General features: G+C 38.3%; 3 protein-coding genes across 3 annotated transcripts in view; all 3 read left to right on the plus strand.

Moving 5' to 3' along the window:
* The first annotated feature begins 573 nt into the window (after positions 1 to 573).
* On the plus strand, positions 574 to 8,225 carry LOC125790052 (proteasome subunit beta type-7-like). The gene is made up of 8 exons (XM_049473163.1): positions 574 to 800; positions 2,323 to 2,416; positions 3,856 to 3,953; positions 5,098 to 5,238; positions 6,143 to 6,258; positions 6,612 to 6,670; positions 7,010 to 7,161; positions 8,033 to 8,225. Exons 1-8 carry the CDS (start codon positions 736 to 738, stop codon positions 8,142 to 8,144), a joined length of 837 nt encoding a protein of 278 aa, XP_049329120.1. The 5' UTR covers positions 574 to 735; the 3' UTR covers positions 8,145 to 8,225.
* Positions 8,226 to 10,552: 2,327 nt separating this feature from the next.
* LOC103034744 (histone H3-like centromeric protein A) lies at positions 10,553 to 16,119 on the plus strand. The gene is made up of 5 exons (XM_049473170.1): positions 10,553 to 10,649; positions 11,857 to 11,988; positions 12,969 to 13,084; positions 13,841 to 13,915; positions 15,307 to 16,119. The coding sequence occupies exons 2-5, from the start codon at positions 11,880 to 11,882 to the stop codon at positions 15,433 to 15,435; spliced, it is 429 nt and encodes a 142-aa protein (XP_049329127.1). The 5' UTR covers positions 10,553 to 10,649; positions 11,857 to 11,879; the 3' UTR covers positions 15,436 to 16,119.
* Positions 16,120 to 17,257: 1,138 nt separating this feature from the next.
* The window catches only part of LOC111190279 (LIM/homeobox protein Lhx9-like), an 18,582-nt gene continuing 13,386 nt past the window's right edge, over positions 17,258 to 22,453 (plus strand). Inside the window, exons 1-4 of the mRNA XM_049473157.1 lie at positions 17,258 to 17,281; positions 18,026 to 18,161; positions 20,378 to 20,571; positions 22,098 to 22,206. Coding sequence (XP_049329114.1) covers positions 18,033 to 18,161; positions 20,378 to 20,571; positions 22,098 to 22,206 — 432 coding nt within the window. The 5' untranslated portion in view covers positions 17,258 to 17,281; positions 18,026 to 18,032. The remainder of the gene's footprint in view (positions 17,282 to 18,025; positions 18,162 to 20,377; positions 20,572 to 22,097; positions 22,207 to 22,453) is intronic.

Genomic DNA, 22,453 nt, shown 5'->3' on the forward strand with positions numbered 1-22,453 from the left:
AAAGAAATTTAGAAGAAAATTAAAACATTTTTTGTTTATCAGTTTGGATCTTTCCCGTTCCACCTTAAATCATGCCGAAGTTACTTTATGGCAACATTGTGAAGATTCAGAAAGAAGTGCCGAAATGTAACTGCAGCACAATTTAAGGTGGAACAGATCAGTTTAAAAAAAAGCAAACTTGAAACCTTTTTTTAGTTTGAAACTATTTCGTTCCACCTTAAAAATAAATGAGCCATTCTACCTTAATTTCAAGCACAATTTAAGGTGGAACGGATTAATTAAAGAAGCAAACTTGTTTCCCGTTCCACCTTAGAATGAATGAGTCCTTCCACCTTAAATTTAAGCACAATTTTGGGTGGAAACGGATCGATTTTAAAGAAGCATAAACCTAAAAACCTGGGTTTTTTTTTTTTTCAGTTTGAAACTTTTCCGTTCCACCTTAAATCCTGCTGAAGTTACATTACGGCAACACTGTGGCGACTCAGATGCGCAATAATGTAACTGCAGCACTATTTAAGGTGGAACGGAAAAGTTTTACCAAGAAGCTATTCTTTCATTTGATTGGTCAAAGTCTGATCACGTTCTCTGAACAGAAAGTGAAAGGAGACGCTTCTGAAATCGCTGACACACTGTCAGGCCTCCCTTAAAACCTGGTTAAAACCTCCTGTAAAATTACTTTTAGCCAGTTTTAGTGTGATTTTATTGGGAGAAAGGTGTTGGAGAAGCAGTGAGAAGATGCTGAACTCTTCTACCCAGTATGAGATGAGCAGTGGAGGCTTTAACTTTGAGAACGCGCGCAGGTGAGCTTCATCTCATCACTATCACCCTCTCTAAACCCATCCAGAACCCTCACCTGAGCTCTACAGGTGATCCAGGTGTGCAGGTGCTGCTGGATCTGACTGGAGATCAGTCATGCTGTTAGATTATATCTGTTCTACTCATATCTCAGGTGTAATTATAGGTATATGCTGGAATAGATAAAACATGATTGGTGGGAAGTTTGCATCTATAGTGTTAGCATTGGAGCTACAATGCTAATGTAGCTAATATAGGATACATAGAAAAACATACCCGTCGTTAGCATCATGCTAACCATATAATAAGATTCCACCAATTGGAATGATATTATATAATTTATGATATAGTTAAAATGGCATCAATGAAAATTGGGCTAATTATGTAAGATAATAGAGACCACCACCAGTTAGCATTTTGATCATGATGCTAATTCAATATATACACAGCTCTGGGGAAAATGAGGCCACTTAAAAATTTACCAAATTGAAAACCTCTGGAATATAATCAAGAGAAAGATGGATGATCACAAGCCATCAAACCACCAAACTGAACTGCTTGAATTTTTACACCAGGAGTAAAGCAGCATAAAGTTATCCAAAAGCAGTGTGTAAGACTGGTGGAGGAGAACATGATGCCAAGATGCATGAAAAAAAACTGTGATTAAAAACCAGGATTATTCCACCAAATATTGATTATTTCTGAACTCTTAAAACTTTATGAATATGAACTTGTTTTCTTTGCATTATTTGAGGTCTGAAAGCTCTGTTTTTTTGTTATTTCAGTAATTTCTCATTTTCTGTAAATAAATGCTCTAAATGAGAATATTTTTATTTGGAATTTGGGAGAAATGTTGTCTGTAGTTTATAGAATAAAACAACAATGTTCATTTTACTCAAACATAAACCTATAAATAGCAAAATCAGAGAAACTGATTCAGAAACTGAAGTAGGCTCTTTATTTTTTCAGAGTTTAGTATTATTTATATTTTTATCTTGCTGTATTTTTGTTGTAACTTTGGGAAGGAGAGTAACATCATTTTAATATTCTGTATATCCTGTAAATATGCAGTACTGACAATAAATCAATAAATCTACTTGACTGGACCTGATATATAAAAATATGCCACCAATGACCAGTGTGCTTTGCTTATTATATGATAATATAACATATAACATTTGAACAAGTAAACCAGTGACAAGGTCATGGCTGCATTTAAAGACTAAAATAACGTTAATGGACAGATTATACATAATGTTTTATATACTAGAGCTGCACGATATTGAATTTAGATTTATAAAAAATACAAGAACTTTCACCAAAAGTCTCCTGAAGTCAATATAAGTCAAGATAATATCGTAACATGAGATGATCTGTGCTTCCCACCCTTACAATCTATTAAAGTATGTAAAATATCAGTAGAAGCACCTTGAAGCCTGAATATTGTGTACCTCAGTTCTCGTTTCCAGGTAATGCTGATTCCTTTAGTATCCTGTAATGGGTTTCTGCTTTTTCTCCTGTTGTCAGAAATGCAGTGTTGGAGGCGGATTTAACAGAGAAGGGCTATAAAGCACCTAAAGCCAGGAAGACTGGAACCACCATCGCTGGGATCGTCTTTAAGGTCTGTAAACTTCTCAGTTCACTACAGTTTTCACTGCTTAAAAACACCTGAATCAAATTATCATCTCAATTAAGAGAAGGAATCCAGGATCCTCAGAGCCTTCACCCACACCAATTTGGTTATTTATAAAAAATAAGATTTTTCTTTCACTGTGAGAGACTAAAATTCTTATGTGAGCATCCAACACACCTGCAAATGAATCCCAAATTACTCCCTAAACACTGCTCCCTGAAAAGTGTACGCACTAAAAAGCCATTTGCTTTCTTTGGAGATCCCTCTGTTACTGGTCACCACTCTACAAAGGTGTGATAAGGGTGTGTTGCCTGCTTTGGCCTTATATACCAGTGCCAACAGGTGTGCCTGGTTTGCACTGTTCACCTCTTGGAATTCTGGGTTTTAGAGTTCCCTTAGGTGTCAGAGCAGCTGGCAGTACAGGCCGACCACTTAAATATATAATAAATCAAATCAGGGGGGCGTCTATGTAAAATATTTCACACTTTTACTCAGTGATAAAACTCCTGCATCCGGACTGCAATTGTAAAAACAGGAGGACCAGTGAGTTTTTAGGCTTTTTTTTCTCGGTCAGATGACATCATCGCGGTGTTCAGTAGCTCCTCCATTTCCACTCACTGTTGTGTTTTTAACGTGGATCTCTGTGAAAACGGAGCACGCCCAAAGTGTAATTACGGTGCGCGGCATTGGACAAATAGCTATTTTATTAAACGCGAGGAGACGAAACTCAGAGGACATTTGAGAAAAACACGTTCATGATCGTTCTGGACAGGAATAAAATCACAGAGGATAAAAACCCCCATAAAACAGAAAATTACCACAGAACCCCCCTGAGAAACTAATCCCGTCCAGATAGGACTTAACACAGCAGCACAAACCCAACTTTTACTTGAACAATAAACAGAATAAAGAATAAAATAACATTATTGTTTCCTTAAATGAGCTGCTTTTGTATCTTCACAGCAAGAACCAGCCGGTCAGTTTCCTCTGCTGAGAAGCGCAAAACACCACGCTGTTAAGATACGAATGCGCCAAAATCAGAGCTCACCTGACTCTTTAAGGGGAATGACAACTGAAACTCTAGTTGATTTATTTCACGTTACGCTCAAAATGAACCACACCCATGATTAATAAAGAGAATTAGTACATTACGTTTGCGCATTTCGAGCTGCAAGATGTATTTTTTGCATCATCACGATACCAAAGACACACCGACACGCCCTGTAGATTCACCCTACAGTTGATGACTCGCCTATAGATCAGTAAAGAGTTCTTTGAGATTCAGACAGAATCAGGCATGCACTGTGATATTTGTTTTAGTTAATCTACAGCGTGAAGAAGAGTCTAAAACATAAAAACATATCCAGATACTTATTTTCCATTTTATTCTGATCATTAGTGAATAAACTGTTTTATTTATTAAACAGGATGGAGTGATACTCGGTGCTGACACCAGAGCTACAGACGACATGGTGGTGGCTGATAAAAACTGCATTAAGATCCATTACATCGCTCCTAAAATATAGTAAGCAGCTTAATGTTCTTTCTTTACTGAACTGGAGACGGTGTTCTGGGTAAAAAACAGGTAATAATGATAAATCTACACCTTTAATTCTATTTATTGAGACTAAGGCTGTAGAAATCATCACAGCTTTAAAACCCAGTTCCAGACTGTGTTTAGGGAAATCCTATCAGTTTCAGTTTAACAGAGACGCTGCTGAGAAGCTGCTGATCTTATTAATCTTCAGTAACATATCAGGTTCTTCTGTTGGGTTTATTGTAGAGCTTGTATTTTAATATCTCAGTATCTGTAAAGCTGCTGATGTCTAATTTTACTTTAACCCTTTTAGACCTGAATTAAATTTCAGTGATGGAAAAAATATGAATTATATTTTCACACATATAGTCACTTTCCAATAAAAACCTATTTTTGGTTTATTACATATTTTGAACACACTAACTAACTGTCTTTTACATTCTGTTAAATTTCTTCATGAATGGGCCAACTATTTTTAGATTGACTTCAATATAAAATTTAGGACATTTTTGTTATTCGGCAGTAAATATATATTATGTTAAATTATATATGAATTAACAAAAATATTGAATTTATTTGTAAATGTAACTTGCATAGGAAGCCTGTGTTTAACTTGTATTCTGTTCAATGTTGACCTTTTTATTTCACAATCCATCTCTAAACAGTAAAACAAGCATGATTAGCTAAGCTGCTGTTTCATTGGCTAGTTCGTGGTCTATTCTCATGGAAAGCAGGCCTCAGTAAGAGTTATGTTCAACAAAACAAGAAAATAAATTATGTCCACGGTAATGGACGCAGGGTCTGAAAGGATTAATCAGCTGATCCAACATGTGGTTTAATGAGTGTAGCAGTTCTTAGGCTGTCTAAAAAAAAAGGATTTTCTCAGGGAAAAAGAGCAGCTCTTCACCTGAAGTTTCAGTTTCATCTTCTCCAGCATCACAGAGAGATAACAAGGAGTTCCATAGTCTGCAGCTGCAGCTTATCACCAAGACTTTTTTCCAACTCACAGCTGTTGTTTCTCTCTGATTGGACAGCTGTTAAGTTGTGACATCTCTCTGATTGGACAGCTGTTAAGTTGTGATTTTTCTCTGATTGGACAGCTGTTAAGCTCTGTTTGTCTCTCATTGGACAGTTGCTGTGGTGCTGGCGTTGCTGCGGATGCTGAGGTCACCACCCAGATGATGTCGTCCAACATAGAGCTGCATTCTCTCAGTACAGGACGTCCTCCTCTCGTCGTCACCGTGACCCGACAACTCAAGCAGATGCTTTTCAGGTCTGATACTGTCCTTTATTATCCTTAGCTTAGATTTTCAGATTTCCACTAAGGCTAGGTGCAGCAGCATTAGCCAGACAGCGCTACACTGAGGAACCCCGAGTGTTCCGGTAAGCCAGGGTGATATTAGCTAGCGGTTTATTCCACATAGCTTGATTTAACACGGTAAACACGCTACAGACTACAGTCCAATATACTCACCTCTGAACAGTGAAAGAGCTAGCACTTAGTGCACTTAGCAGTTAATGCTAATTCTGCTCCAGCAGTGCTAGCCAGGGTTAGTTTCAGGCTACAGGCTGATAATACTCACCTCCGAACGCTGAAAGAGCTAGTGCTTAGATCAGTTAGCAGCTAATGCTAATACTGCACCAGCAGTGCTAGCTGGGGTTAGCAGCAGGCTAAGTACTGCAGTACTGCTGTATAAATATGGTCTGATTAACTGTGTGTTTTGGGGACCGAGTGCTCCAGCAGTCTAAAGCGCTGCCACTATGATCGGGAGATCACTGATTCGAATCCTGGTCATGCAACTTGCTTTTAGCTGCCAGAGCCCTGAGAGAGCACAATTGGTCTTGCTCTCTCTGGGTGGGTACAGTAGATGGCGCTCTCTCTTTCCCCTCATCACTCATAGGGTGATATGGATCAGCACAAGGCTGCGTCTGTGAGCTGGTGTATCAGAACCAAGTCACTGCACTTTCCTCCAAGCGTTAGCGCTGTGATGCTACTCGGCAATGCTACAGTATCAGCAGCAGCTTTAAAAGAGGCGGAGTCTGACTTCACATGTGTCGGAGGAGGCGTGTGCTAGTCTTCACCCTCCTGGTGTTGGAGCATCACTAGCCTAGCTAAACTTAGGAGAAAATGGGACAAAAATGGAAATAAATTATTTAAAAAAAACTGTGTTTTTCAGGTATCAGGGACACATTGGCTCCTCCCTGATTGTGGGCGGGGTCGATGTTAACGGCCCCCAGCTCTACAGTGTCTACCCCCACGGCTCCTACGACAAACTGCCCTTCCTCACCATGGGTACGTACCCTAACCGTCTGCAGATTTAACACACTCTTAAAAGGCAGTTCTTAGTGTCTGAAAGAGGTTGTTAAAGGCAAAAAAGGGACAAAAAGCCTCTCGAGCAGAGTTATTAGTTATTAGTTATGTAGTTTATAGAATAAAACAACAATGTTCATTTTACTCAAACATAAACCTATAAATAGCAAAATCAGAGAAACTGATTCAGAAACTGAAGTGATCTCTTAATTTTTTTTACAGAGATGTATTAGTGTATGAGTTTTTTTAAGCCCCCTACCCAACTACACCATAGACTTTGAAACAGAGCTACAATACATTAAATGTGGGAGAATAACTTGGTAAATATGTTTCAGGATCTGGAGCAGCTTCAGCCGTCTCTGTGTTTGAGGACCGATTCAAGCCCAACATGGAGGTAAAACATGTAGTTTCACCACAGTTACAAGACTAACACACTTTGCTGTTCTGCTTTTTTTAATTTGCTGTTAATTTGTGTGGGGTTGTTATAAATATGCAAAACATATGTAAAAAAAATGTACCTTAAAGAATCGTTCACTTTTTCTCAAGTTAAATGTTCAGTAAATGTATATTTTAAAAATATTTTGGGAATCAGTGGTGTTATCACTATGATCCAAGGATCACCAGTTTGAAACCCAGGTCATGCTGCTTTGTATCAGCAGCCAGAGTCTGAGAGAAAATACATGACTGTATACTGAATAATGTGAATCTGAATGAATACATTTGTGTGTTTCAGCTGGAGGAGGCGAAGCAGCTGGTGCGGGATGCTATAGTTGCGGGTATATTCTGTGATTTGGGTTCGGGCAGTAACGTGGATCTGTGCGTGATCACGGAGAAAGGCGTGGATTTTCTGAGGGGTTACGACCAACCTGCCGAGAAGGGCGTCAGGTGAGTGACACACCTGTGTTAGGCTTCTTCCACAGCTACCGTATTGTTCACACTATAAGGTGCACCAGAGTATAAGATGCATTATCAATGAACATCTATTTTTTGGCCCATTTTCATACATACGGCACACCAGATTATTATGCGACACTAGTAAGGAACAGGGGTTTGCCATGTTTTCCTTCGAATTCAGCAGGTCTCACCTCTGGGTGGGGGTAACTAAGTTAAGTAAAGTTAAGCTAAGTTAACAAAACTGTAACTGTAATCTACACAGATTTCTCTCCTGAAAACTGTTTATTTGGGTGAGTAAAACGCTTCCATTTATTTACAGTAAGCTTAGATTTCCAGATTTACACTAAGGGTGCATGCAGCAGCTTTAGCATTAGCTAGCTGCAGTTAGCGCTAGCATTAAACCGAATTCTAAGAATCCTGAGTGTTCCGGTAAGCCAGGGCAATATTAGCTAGCAGTTCATTCCACGTAAACACGTAGACTACAGTCTGATATACTCGCCTCTGAATAGCGAAAGAGCTAGCGCTTTGTACAGTTAGCGACTAATGCTAATACTGCTCCATCCTCGGTACTGGAGAAACTTTAACAACCAAGTTTGAAGCTCAGAGAAGATGTAAAATTACAGCAGTTTGGAAAGTCCTGAAGAAGAAAGTCATCGCTGGTGTATTAAGTTACAAACGTCAAACAGTCTGTTACACTCATTCTGCGGCCAATAGTAAAACAAGGAAAACCATGAATAAAAGGACAAAACGGATAAAATAAATAAAATATAGTAATATAATAAGCTGTATGTGTTATAATTGTAATAAATGTTGAGTTTAAGTGTAAATGTGTATAACGTTGCTGTCTGTCTCTGTGCTGTAGGGAGGGAAGCTACAGGTATAAGCAGGGCACGACGCCGGTCCTGACCAAAACCATCACCCCGCTCACTCTGGACATCGTAGAGGAATCTGTCCAGACCATGGACACCCAATAAAACTTCACCCAGTGCTTCATTTAACTCCATTTAACATGTTTTTTACTCAACTGGATCAGAAATTACAGGCTGCACATTAAAGATTGATCTGAGAATAAATGGAATTTGTGTTTTATTTAAACAGCAGTCCGTAGAAATTGGAAGAACACAAAATATTGTAATTTATTCACATGTACTATTAGTAAACTCCTTTTAAACTAAAATTAAGCACGTACACATGGCTTATACTTCAATCAATCAATTAATCAACTTTTATTTAAACTCATAGTATATTAATAGTGGCCTTCATGTATGTAGCCAAGCCAATACACAGGAGTGAGATAGTCAAAGAACAATAATTATTAAATAAAAAGACCCAACATTTTAATAAGATATATAGATATTTTACAATAAGATATTAACCAGATAAGATACAAAAATTATAATTTAAGTAATAAAAATGATAAGAATGCAACTACAGATGAATAAATAAAACTAAGAACATAAATAAGCAATAGCTAAAAAACAATAAAAGAAGAAACAAATACTAAAATAAACTATATAAAGAAGGTTTACACAAACCAAGATTTAAAAAGTTAAAATGAAATAAAACCAAAAACAACTCAAAAACATAAGAAACATTATAAAAAATGTACTTAATTTTTTGATCATGATATATTTAAATGGCTCTTAAACCTGATCATTTAAAGTAAAATAAATTAACAAACACAGATAAACAGATCAACATTTGTCAGATTTTATTATTTAAATATTCTTTTAAAGTGTGAGAATTTAGTAACAGGCTTCATTCGTATTATAATCCATTACCTGAAAAATATCCTGAGTATCGCTATCTTATTTTTATATGCGTAGTCTAATAGTGAATCTAATAAAAAAACAGTTTAAAAGACCTTAAGATTTAAACCTAGTAGTTATGCTACACACTGCTAAAATAATATAGAAGTAAACTGTAAGTATTATCTCATGGTCATTTAAAAAAAGACTTTTAAGTATGTTTTAAGTATAAAATCACTAAACTAGTAGTTTACTGAGAGTATAATTAAAATTGTATTTTAATAAGCTGCATTTATACAATAATATTACTGATATTTAACATTTTCACACTAAAAAAGAACTAATTCGCATTTTTAAAGCTTTTAAATTAATGCTCAGGCTGTAACTCCAGCATCAGCTCATCAACCAATCAGATCACATTAGCAGTGATGCTAGCAAACCCACTGCATAAAATCCGCTTAAAGTACAAAAACTCAAATATTCAGGAATATTTTATCTGCTTTTTTAATTAAATCCTTTATTCTGATTTCTGTAATTAAATGGAAATCGTTTATATTTAGCTTTTTATATTTTAAATAATGTTTTTTAGCCGATTAGCTCCATTCACTTCCATTCACTGAGCTCTGTCTCGCGGGCTCCCTCTAGCGGCGCGCTGTGTGCTGTCATGAAGTGGGCGGGGCTTCCACGGATAAGCTCCTCGCTGATTGGATCATAATGGCCGGTGTTTATACGCTTCGGAAGTTTTGACTGGAGCCTAGAGCGCTCGGCCCGCCCATTTCTGACGAGTCACGTATTAGCCCCGCCCCTCAACAGATGCAAACAACGAACAATGATATTTTTCTCACAGTTTTTATTCTGACCTTAAATATAATAAAACTTATATTTAAACATACTGAATGTTTCCATCGATAACATACATTCAATTCAATTTTCTACAGATGATAGGCTACTATTTAAATAACTGTTATTACTAAAGACATTAATATTTCACCTGTAAATGTGTCTTTATTTATTAAACCATTGGGAATTATAAGCCCAGTCACACTTAAAAAATAAAAAATATACACCTAAATATATAATATTCTCTAAAAATGAATTCTAAAAAACATTTTAGCTAACATCATTATAATAATTTTAACATTTCAACACAATCAGCAATATTTGTTCAGCAGTACTTTTTTCATCCAGTCAGAAATGTAATTAAAAATGATAAATATAAACCAATAAAAGACAGCATGCATAAAAACATTAGCAAGAAAAAAAAAAAAAAAACAAGAGCCAAGAGGCAAGTGCAAGCTCATCATAAATATTTACAGTTTTTAAACATTTTAGTAGGATTTTAGTAGTGAGGTAAAATCCATTAAAAAAAATTAAAAAAAATTGGTGTTGAGGTCAAATATTTACACATTATATCATATTATTATAAAACATATTATAACATTGATATTTAAATAAAAAACTATGTTTTACCAAAAAGAAAGAAGAAAATATACAATAGAACATTTAAAAAATATATAAACGTTATATATTATACGGGGCGTTGGAGCCGAACGGTGACGCGAACAAAGTGGGCGGGGCTGGACGCTCAACCAATCAGTAGCAGTTGCCTGTGTTAAATCCCCTGTGACGTATGAGCAGATGCCGGCCGCTGATTGGTGGAGGCCGCGGCGCATTGTTTGAATGTGTGAGTGAGTGTCAGTGCGCAGTGAGAGCGGAGGATCTAGAGAGCGGGTAAGAGACTCAGATCTGCTGCTGTTTATCCGCTTTATTAACCTTTAAACCCTTAAATAACCCGCTGTTCCGCGTTTATATGAGTTTATTAGCGGATTATTATTAAATTAAAGGCGGGGCTGGGCTGTTAATCCGTGAAATCTCTGTGTTTGAGTGTGTGTTGTAGCTGCGGGCTGTAGCTGTGCTGTAGTTAACTGTGTTTTGTGTGTTTAGTAGCTTTAATTAGTTAAAATAAACTAGATTAATCCTCTACAGATTGATCAGTTTGATCATTGATCAGTTTATTGTAGTAAAATAGTGTTTAAATTGGTGTGAAAGCACTGCAGACTGTATTAACGCGCTGTTTGTAAGGTCGCGCATGCACTAAACATTACGGAAAGGGCGTGTGGGGAAACACATTTCAAAATAAAAGCTCTTTAAAGCTCTCTAACCCTGTTTTTTCTAGTTTGTAACTACATTTATTAATTTATTCTCCTAAATATTTAAAAAATATTTAACAATAGGGGTCAGTCACTCGTCAGATATTATTATTTTTATTATTTTATTTGTCCTATGTGCATTAATTTTGTTTATAGCCCCTGAGGTATGGAGAGGAATTGGTGCCAAATTGAAAAGCAAAACCTACATTAGAATCATGTCAATGCAATCCACAAGATGCATTGCGTTTCACTGCACTTGAACTTTTTTATTGGAAATTGATAAGAGAAGGATTTACGTTTTCGAAACCCAATGCTGAATTTGTGTCAGAATTGCACTTAAAATGCAATAGCAATGAAATATTGCATTGCATTCCACTATGTCGATGTGCTGCGAATGTTCAAAAGCAGATCACAATGCACAGGATTGCATTTCGTCTAGAAACAGCGTGAAATTTATATCAAAATAAAATGTTATCAATGTCCAGTCAGAGCCCAATATACAGATATTTCATGGCAATCATAAATGCATAATATTTTTGTAAGTTTAATTTTAAACCAGATGCCTCAGAAAACTTCTTATGGTTATGCCATGAATATTTGGAAATTTAGTATGTTAAATGTAAGATTAAATGCAGATCTGCAGACTCTTGGTATTTTAATCTCAGTATCTGGAACAGATTTCTCAGCATCTTGAAGGAAGGAGTTTCTGGAGGTGCTGAACAATAGTTGGTCTGATTCGCACAGACGAATGTATTTTCACTAGTAGTGAATGTAATGATTGTGTGCAGGAACTCTGTGCACTGTGTGAAGGATGACTCGTGATGCTCACAGACGGAAGCCCTCCACCCCGAAGAAAAGATCCCCTCCTCGCCCCGCCCCAGCATCCACCTCCCGGACCCGCAGAACCAGCGGGCCTACAGGTCAGAACCCCAGATCAAGCTATCAAAAATACTCCTTTTATTTGATTTAAACTGCTGATAAATCACAGTTTAATCTGACGTATATTAGCCAGATACCGATAACTACCACAGCTATGAACAAACGCTGTCTCTCCTGCTCCATGCGGTTTACACACCGAGAGTGCGGTATGTGCAGCGTTCACTGCTCACGTCCCAGACAGCTCTGACCAATCAGAGGAGACGATGTGCTCGCGTGGTTTATTGGTGCACTTTTTGGTGCGTTTAGGTTTTTATACCTGTGTGAAAACAAACCAAACAAAGGGAGAAACGCTCCTAATAAATAAAAGCATAATTTCAGCCGTCTCTCTTCTTACTCTGATGCTCCATTACTTTGGAACAGGGTAAATCTGGACTCATCAGATCTTCTCATGATCTTCTTCCACTGATCCAGAGTCCAACTTTTTTCTGTATTTAAAGCTGGTTATTCTCACTGATAAAAGAGCTTTTCTTAAACCTACACAGTTGTTTAGCCCCTTTAATCCCTTCAGTTCTCTTCACTGCACTGTGTGAGTGTGTGTGGTAAAGCTCTTACTTTCACTGTTAAACAGCATGTCTCTGAGTTCTAACGCTGTTTTCTAGTGACAGTTCTTGGCCCAATTTTAAAAGCAACTCCTTAGATTTATCCTTTGGTTTCTCTGCATTACTGATGCATGACAATAGCTTGACTTATCTGAAACAGATTAACCACTTTTCAACGCCCACAGGATGAGTCTTTTCACATGGTTGTTTAATAAACAAATGAGAAGCTACTCCCTGCATCAGTTAGGGTTTAATATTTTATCGCAGTTGAAACATATAGACTGGAAAGACTGAGACTTATAATAGTTACAATATGAAAAGGAATATGTGTTTATTTTATATTTTGGCTGCAGTAGTACTAGAATATGTCCCCACTGGTGATTTTGTCTCTGACCTTGGCTGTGTTGTGAATCTCTGTACAGAGGGAACACCGAGGAAGAAGCGGAGGTTTCGGCCCGGGGTGAAGGCGCTCATGGAAATCCGTAAATATCAGAAATCTACAGACCTGCTCCTGAGAAAAGGACCGTTTTCACGCCTGGTGAGACTCTCGTTTCCGTGCACAGTTCACTTTTTATGGCCAATCAAAGCTGGTGTAGACCTGTTAGTCTAGTTAAGGTCTTTGAAGACAACTCAACCCTAGTGACCGCACTCGTGCACAGATAGTTTGTTGTGTGTAAAATGTGATGTGAATCATAATTACTGGAGAACTCAGAGAATATTATAATATATTACTATAGTAGAGTGACAGTAAACCAGGTTCACTTTCAGGTTTAAAAGGTCATGTTTTGGAAAAACAAAAAAAATACCCAGAGTTTTGGAAAAGTCATGGAAATTTAAAAAATTTCTTTCCGTTTATTGATCGTTTTGGTTTTCAAAAATTTGATTGAATGATTAAATGTTTGGGTAAATCGTCACATCTCTTTGCATTAGCTAGCTGTCTATTTGTTTTCTATTCAGCTTGGTTTTATTCAGACACAAAACGTGACATTTTAAAATGTTTTCAATTATTCTTGGGTGTGATATAGGCCTTTTGGTACCACTTTAAAATAAGACTACCTTTATAAAGGGTTTATAAATGGTTTATGAATGAGTTTATTAGTTACAACACATCAATTGTAAAGGCATCAGTGATCCATTGTTTGCTTAGTCATTTATATCAACTTAGTCATTTAATTTAAGTATTTAGAAAGATCTGAAGTTTGACTATTTAAATAAGCGTGGAACCACATTTGAAAATTATTTCAACTATTTATGTTGTTAGATGTGTTTTTAACTCTCTCTCTCTCTCTCTCAGGTGCGGGAGGTGTGTCAGATGTTCAGTAGGGAGCATATGATGTGGCAGGCCTATGCTCTGATGGCCCTGCAGGAGGTGCTCTACACTTTCTCTTTACTCAGTGTTCCTAAACCACTCCATCACATTACTCTCACCACACCCTTTATTACTCACTGACCTGCTGTGTGTGAAATCCCATGACTGTATTGGTATCAGGGGAAAATCTGTCATTTAAAAAACTGTACCAGAGTGAAGTCTAGGTCGTATTCTATATTTAATTTTCTATACAAAATCTCCATTTAAAATACTGTGAGTAGAGTAGAGCAGCAAGACTAGACCTAATCCCTGTCTGGGAAAACTGCTCTACTGTGTTTTTGATTCCTTTAGTATGAATTATTGTGGTTTTATTATCTGTACAACCAAAACAGTGTGTATTCAGACTACTATATATGGGTAGTTAACTAAGTTAAGCTAAGCTAAGTAAACAAAACTATAATACTGTAATTAAAGTAAAACAAGTGCTGAATAGTTAATCTACACAGATTTCTCTCCTGAAAACTGTTTAAAGCACTTCTGTTTATTTACAGTAAGCTTTTATTCCTGAATTTCTCCAGCACTAAGGCTGGAGCATTAGCAGCAAACTGCTAGCAGGTAATGCCGCCCAACAGCGCTACACTGTGTAACCCTGAGTATTCCTGAGTGTTCTCATAAGCCAGAGCGCTATCAGCTAATGGTTCACCCCATATAGTTTGTTGTAACATGGTGAACACTCAGACTACAGGCCAATATACTCACCTCTGAACGGGGAAAGAGCTAGCTAGCTTAGTGTGGTCAGCAGCTAATGCTAATGCTGCTCCAGCAGTGCTAGCCGGGTTTATCAGCAGACTACAGGCAGATAATACTCACCTCTGAACGGCCAAAGAGCTAGCACTTAACACAGTTAATCTATCTCTACGTCTATCTCTATATTACGCTCCTATATATCCTATATATAGTATTTATATTCAAGCATATATAAGGATTATGAGGCTCACCTTGGGTGTTCTGGAAACCGAGGGGGCTATCAGCTAGCGGTTTGTCCTACGTAGCTTGTTTTAACTATAGTGCAGTATACTCCCCTCTGAGTGGAATACTGCGATTAGCGGGTGATGCTAATGCTGCTGCACCTAGCCTTAGTCCTTCATTAAAAACGCACCCTTCATTGAAAACTCAACTGTATAACTCTGTACTTCAGCAGAGTGGCTTTACTGCTCCTTAATACCTGACTGATAGAATTCATACATAAGAAGCACCGGATTATAAGAAGCTCTGATGATTTTTGGGAAAATTTAAAGATACGTTGTCATTTTACTGCAGAGAAAAAGGGTTTTGGATCACTTTCAAATGTAGTTCATCATATACAGACCAATCAATGCCTGTTGAGCTTTGTCTTTGATTTTACTTACAGAATGTTCTTTATATTTTTTATGATATTTTTTCTTTCTCAGGCGGCGGAGGCGTTCCTGGTGCGTCTTTTCTCCGATGCTAACGTGTGCGCTATCCACGCTAAGCGCGTGACCCTGTACCCGCGGGACATGCAGCTGGTCCGGCGCATCCGCGGCGTGGAGCACCTGTAACCTGAACTGACATACATCACCTGTATTATTTAATAATGACAGACCTGTTTTCAGTTTTATTGTAAGCTAAAAAACATTTTCAGGAGTATATTTTAATCAGCACATATAATAGCTTTATTAGATGAACTTTATAGGGACTTATAATAGAATTTTCGGCATTTTATTATTTGTTTTTAGGGTTTTTTTTTGAAAGGAGAAAAAAAAACAGTTTTTGTGAGTCATCCCATTCACACACATCCCCTAAAACTTAAAACTGAGCTTTATATAATGGTTCTCCAAGCTTTTAGTGAGATTTTAGTGAAAGCTCTGTTTTTAGTGCTTTTAGAAAAGTAATTTGGGATTAAAACTTTTTTTTTCTTAGTTTTTTTTTCTATTTATAAAGTTTGCCCAAGACAAGTCTGAAGTGCTAATTCAAGCATTTTGATCAAATACGGGCAGTGGAAAATCTATTTTTATTGTTTTAGTGTAAAATCTCTGAATCTCCTTTAATTGATTTTTTGATGCTACGCTATAAAATAACCACTTTTGTTGCCATTTGGAATCGTAACTACCTTAATTTTTTTAAGAGTGCTTTTTTACTGTTTTTATCATTTAAAGTTTTGTTTGCATAAAATGATGTTAAACATTGTATTTTAATGTGTATATAATTGAGAAATTGTTAATAAAATGATGTTTTGTAATAAATTAGAAGTCACTCTTCTTTTTAGTTAAGGAAATTCATGTTGTCCATTTACAGGTTAATGGGCTCACACATTAGTGGTGCTAAGTTTTATGTATTTAGAAAAAAGTCATATTTTAACAATTGCTGACCTAGAGTGAGAATTTTACTTATTAAATTTTAGTTAAACTGTATTTTACATGCGTAGTTTAACCACAATGCTGTTACTTATAAGCTAAGACTCCAGACTCTGCTCCTTTGATTTATAAATGAAATGTAAAATTTACTGATGATCAGTGATGATTTGGAGAGTCATGTCTGTCATCTGCTGGTGTTGATCCACTGTGTTTTATTATCAAGTCTAAAGTCAGTGCATTGGCTGTAAGCTTCATAATCAACAATAAAAGAAATAAATGCTTAAAATAGATCACTCTGTTTAATACATCTATATAAAATGAGTTTCACATTTTAAACTGAATTACTGAAATAACGTAACTTTTCAACAATATTCTAATTTTTTAGATGTACCTGTAGACTGTAAGGGGGGTATTTTGTTGGGGGTCTCCGACTCCGGTTCCCGGGGCTGAACTCTGAGTTTATTTCAGGCTCTGCAGATCTCAGGGCATTTGGGCTGTTTTAATTGGTCCTCTGGGACGCCCCTTTGTCTCAGTGAGTTCCAGACTCCACCCACTTCTCTAGGCTGCAGCCAATCGGCTGTGTTCGCACCTGCTGGTGGTGTTGTTTACAGGTGAGCTGTGTCCTCGTGGGAACAGGATGGGAGCTGTGAGAATAGAGTGCATCACTACCAGACTGAGGAACAGCAGCAGAACCCTGAACCAGAACTGAGGAACAGCAGCAGAACCCTGAACCAGAACTGAGGAACAGCAGCAGAACCCTGAACCAGAACTGAGGAACAGCAGCAGAACCCTGAACCAGAACTGAGGAACAGCAGCAGAACCCTGAACCAGAACTGAGGAACAGCAGCAGAACCCTGAATCAGAACTGAGGAACAGCAGCAGAACCCTGAATCAGAACTGAGGAACAGCAGCAGAACCCTAAATCAGAACTGAGGAACAGCAGCAGAATTGATGAACAGCAGCAGAACTCAGGAACAGCAGTAGAACTGAGGAACAGTACCAGACTGAGAAACAGAACCAGAACTGAGGAAAAGTGGCCGTTATTAAACAGGTATGCAGAAATGAATGTAACTCTGTAATGTGGTGTGAGTGTAAATATTATTATTATAGGAGGATTATTATTATTTAACCCTCTATTGCATGGTGTTGTCTTCAGGCAACCTAACACATTTTTTGTTTATTATACTGTCCATCATTTAGCATTATCCCAAATAAAATTAAATAAAAAGTTAAATAACTATTTGGACACCAAATCAAATATTTGTATATAAAATGTAGAAATGAACATGTATTGACCTGCTTATACTATAAATGTCCAGATTTACATGTATCCAATATGAAACCGACAGGGAAAATAGTTGTTATCTTGAGTAAATGTTTATTTATTTAGAGAATGTAAGTTGAAATGGAAAGTTACAAAACAAACAGAAAATGAGAGGAAAGCAGTTTGAAGGGTAAAGCAAAAGTGCAATGCAAAAAAGAGAAATTAAATAATTATTTGGAGATACTAAGACAAATGAATGTGAGAATAAGTACTTATCTAATTAATTCAATTTTAAAAACAATATGTCAAAATGTTTATTAATTAAAGCATCATCCCTTGAATTACTCTTTGTTTGGACACTAAAGCAATCATACGGGTAATATGTAATTAAACATGATTTATAGTATTATTTCTATAAAATATAGTATTATTTCTATAGAAAATTAAGTATTAATAGTCTTAATCAGACCTGCCGTTATCATTACTGTAATATTAATAATGTTTATAAAGATTATTGTGCATTTTTTTCAGGATCAGGATGAGGTCGGCTGATGATGCCACTCTAGACGAGCTCCTGTACAGCACCTTCAGTGACCACAGCGGGGGCGGGGCCGAGCCTTTAGGCCAATCAGACGGCTCCGTCAGGGACGACACATCTACACCCAGTGTAATACATAGTGATACAGTATAGAATAGTTCAGAAATACACCAGAATCGATTGAGAACCTATGAATGGGAGGGGTTAAACTGCTGTATAGACTGAATGGGAGGGGTTAAACTGCTGTATAGTCTGAACGGGAGGGGTTAAACTGATGTATAGGCTGAATGGGAGGGGTTAAACTGATTTATAGGCTGAATGGGAGGGGTTAAACTGATGTATAGGCTGAATGGGAGGGGTTAAACTGATGTATAGGCTGAATAGGAGGGGTTAAACTGATGTACAGGCTGAATAGCAGGGGTTAAACTGATGTATAGGCTGAATGGGAGGGGTTAAACTGATGTATAGGCTGAATGGGTGGGGTTAAACTGCTGTATAGACTGAATAGGAGGGGTTAAACTGCTCTATAGACTGAATAGGAGGGGTTAAACTGCTCTATAGGCTGAATAGGAGAGGTTAAACTGCTCTATAGGCTGAATAGGAGGGGTTAAACTGCTGTATAGGCTGAATAGGAGGGGATAAACTGCTGTATAGGCTGAATTGGAGGGGTTAAACTGCTGTATAGGCTGAATGGGAGGGGTTAAACTGATGTATAGGCTGAATGGGAGGGGTTCAACTGATGTATAGGCTGAATAGGAGGGGTTAAACTGATGTATAGGCTGAATAGCAGGGGTTAAACTGATGTATAGGCTGAATGGGAGGGGTTAAACTGATGTATAGGCTGAATAGCAGAGGTTAAACTGATGTATAGGCTGAATGGGAGGGGTTAAACTGATGTATAGGCTGAATGGGAGGGGTTAAACTGATGTATAGGCTGAATAGGAGGGGTTAAACTGCTGTATAGGCTGAATGGGAGGGGTTAAACTGATGTATAGGCTGAATGGGAGGGGTTCAACTGCTGTATAGGCTGAATGGGAGGGGTTAAACTGCTGTATAGGCTGAATAGGAGGGGTTAAACTGTTGTATAGGCTGAATGGGAGGGGTTAAACTGCTGTATAGGCTGAATGGGAGGGGTTAAACTGCTGTATAGGCTGAATGGGAGGGGTTAAACTGATGTATAGGCTGAATGGGAGGGGTTCAACTGCTGTATAGGCTGAATGGGAGGGGTTAAACTGCTGTATAGGCTGAATGGGAGGGGTTAAACTGCTGTATAGGCTGAATGGGAGGGGTTAAACTGCTGTATAGGCTGAATGGGAGGGGTTAAACTGATGTATAGGCTGAATAGGAGGGGTTAAACTGATGTATAGGCTGAATAGCAGGGGTTAAACTGATGTATAGGCTGAATGGGAGGGGTTAAACTGCTGCATAGGCTGAATGGGAGGGTAACTGCTGTATAGGCTGAATGGGAGGGGTTAAACTGCTGTTAAGGCTAAATGGGAGGGGTTCAACTGCTGTATAGGCTGAATGGGAGAGGTTAAACTGCTGTTAAGGCTAAATGGGAGGGGTTAAACTGCTGTTAAGGCTAAATGGGAGGGGTTCAACTGCTGTATAGGCTGAATGGGAGGGTAACTGCTGTATAGGCTGAATAGGAGGGGTTAAACGGATGTATAGGCTGAACGGGAGGGGTTAAACGGATGTATAGGCTGAATGGGAGGGGTTAAACTGCTGTATAGGCTGAATGGGAGTGGTTAAACTGATGTATAGGCTGAATGGGAGGGGTTAAACTGCTGTATAGGTTGAATGGGAGGGGTTCAACTGCTGTATAGGCTGAATGGGAGAGGTTAAACTGCTGTATAGGCTGAATGGGAGGGTAACTGCTGTATAGGCTGAATAGGAGGGGTTAAACGGATGTATAGGCTGAACGGGAGGGGTTAAACGGATGTATAGGCTGAATGGGAGGGGTTAAACTGCTGTATAGGCTAAATGGGAGGGGTTCAACTGCTGTATAGGCTGAATGGGAGAGGTTAAACTGCTGTATAGGCTGAATGGGAGGGTAACTGCTGTATAGGCTGAATAGGAGGGGTTAAACGGATGTATAGGCTGAACGGGAGGGGTTAAACGGATGTATAGGCTGAATGGGAGGGGTTAAACTGCTGTATAGGCTGAATGGGAGTGGTTAAACTGATGTATAGGCTGAATGGGAGGGGTTAAACTGCTGTATAGGTTGAATGGGAGGGGTTAAACTGACTGTATAGGCTGAATGAGAGGGGTTAAACTGCTGTATAGGTGTATCTGAAGTGAATAAATAAGTAAATATTCTGTTTTTCTGTCTCTTTTCTCCTCAGCCGTCGGTGGCAGCAGCTCCTCCGGTGTGTGGCGGGTGTGGTGAGCGGGTCAGTGACAGGTTCGTGTTGTTGGCGGCTGGGCAGGCCTGGCACGGGGCGTGTTTACGCTGCAGTAGCTGCCACTGTGAGCTCCAGTCACACTCCTCCCTCTACTGCAGAGACGGGAACATCTACTGCCAGCAGGACTACTGCAGGTACCGGATCTAATCCCTGTAGAGAAGTGCTGCCAAAAGAATAGGACTATCTAACGCAGATAGTTTAATATAAACCTGCCTAATGCCAGGTGTGAGGGTATAGAGGGGTATAGAGAAGGACTGGGCGATATGGTCCTAAAATAATATCACAACATATCAGATGATATCAAAAAGATATATTTTTTAATAATTTCAAGTATGTACTACTGCAACAAAATAAATGTAAATAAGCTAATATACATTATTAGAAACAAAATCTACAAACATTTGTCTCTTTTGTAAACAGTAACTTATTAACACCAAGATTTTATATAAAATAAAAAAATATTACAACAATTGTAACAACAAATTGTAGCACACCCCTAGTATAAACCCCCAGTATTGAGAACACTGTGAAGCAGTGGAACTGTGTTCTCTGTAATTGCGGAGCTTCATCAAATACTTTTGCAATTGGGCATGAGTTGAGGATAAGGTGGGGATGAGTCAGGAGTTGGAGATGAGTTTGGAATAATTCAGGGAGTTTGGGATAAGGTGGGGATGAGTCAGGAGTTGGAGATGAGTTTGGAATAATTCAGGGAGTTTGGGATAAGGTGGGGATGAGTCAGGGAGTTGGAGATGAGTTTGGAATAATTCAGGGAGTTTGGGATAAGGTGGGGATGAGTCAGGAGTTGGAGATGAGTTTGGAATAATTCAGGCAGTTTGGGATAAGGTGGGGATGAGTCAGGGAGTTGGAGATGAGTTTGGAATAATTCAGGGAGTTTGGGATAAGGTGGGGATGAGTCAGGGAGTTGGAGATGAGTTTGGAATAATTCAGGGAGTTTGGGATAAGGTGGGGATGAGTCAGGGAGTTGGAGATGAGTTTGGAATAATTCAGGGAGTTTGGGATAAGGTGGGGATGAGTCAGGGAGTTGGAGATGAGTTTGGAATAATTCAGGGAGTTTGGGATAAGGTGGGGATGAGTCAGGAGTTGAGGATGAGTTGGGGATAAATAGAGGATGAGTTGGGGAATTCAGGATGAGCCGGTTAGTTGAGGATGAGTTTGGGAGTTAAGGATAAGTCAAAAAGTTAGGGATGAGTCGGAGTTGTGGATGAAGTGGGAAGTTGGGGATGATTTGGGGAGTTGGAGATGAGTTGAGGATGAGTCAGGGAGTTGGGAATGAGTTGGGGATAAGTCAGGGATGAGTTGAGGATGAGTCGGGGAGTTGGGGATGAGTTGAGGAGTTGGGGATGAGTCTGGGAGTTGGGGATGAAGTATTTCTCCCGGAAGATTATTGCAAATACACATTTTATTACACTCATGTTTATTTCCATCGTGTGTATTGGAAAAATACAAAAAAACAGAGTAAAAAAGTCGAAATTAATATTATATTCACGCAAAACTCCAAAACACACCTAAAACCAGAGAAAAAGGGCTAAGTTGACTCTTGATTCTTTGCATTGTGAATTGAATTACTAAAATATAATGAACTTCTTGATACTGTTCTAATTTGTTTTACATCTCTTTATTGTTCTCTTTTTTTTTTTAGTCTTTTTGGAGTTGGAAGATGCGCCCGCTGTTCTCAACCAATCCCCTCCTCTGCTTTGGTCATGAGGTCTGGCGACATGACCTTTCACCTACACTGCTTTTCCTGTCAGGTCTGTGATCTTTTTTGTTATTGTATTAAAATAAATGTATTTAGTACAGTACATTAAAAAAACTGCCTCTATGAAGAGAATACAGATTTACTTCTGGATATGATGCTGAATATGTGGAATATAGTTTCTCACATTCTTAGAGAGTTCTTTGCCATGAGGTGGCAGGTTGAATATACAGTGTCCAGTATGAGAGTATTATACCCAGAACACCAAATGTAACAGCCCTGCCCCCCTGTTGCAGATATTT

Source organism: Astyanax mexicanus, unplaced genomic scaffold (assembly GCF_023375975.1).
Source record: "Astyanax mexicanus isolate ESR-SI-001 unplaced genomic scaffold, AstMex3_surface scaffold_34, whole genome shotgun sequence".
Lineage (NCBI taxonomy): Eukaryota > Metazoa > Chordata > Actinopteri > Characiformes > Acestrorhamphidae > Astyanax > Astyanax mexicanus.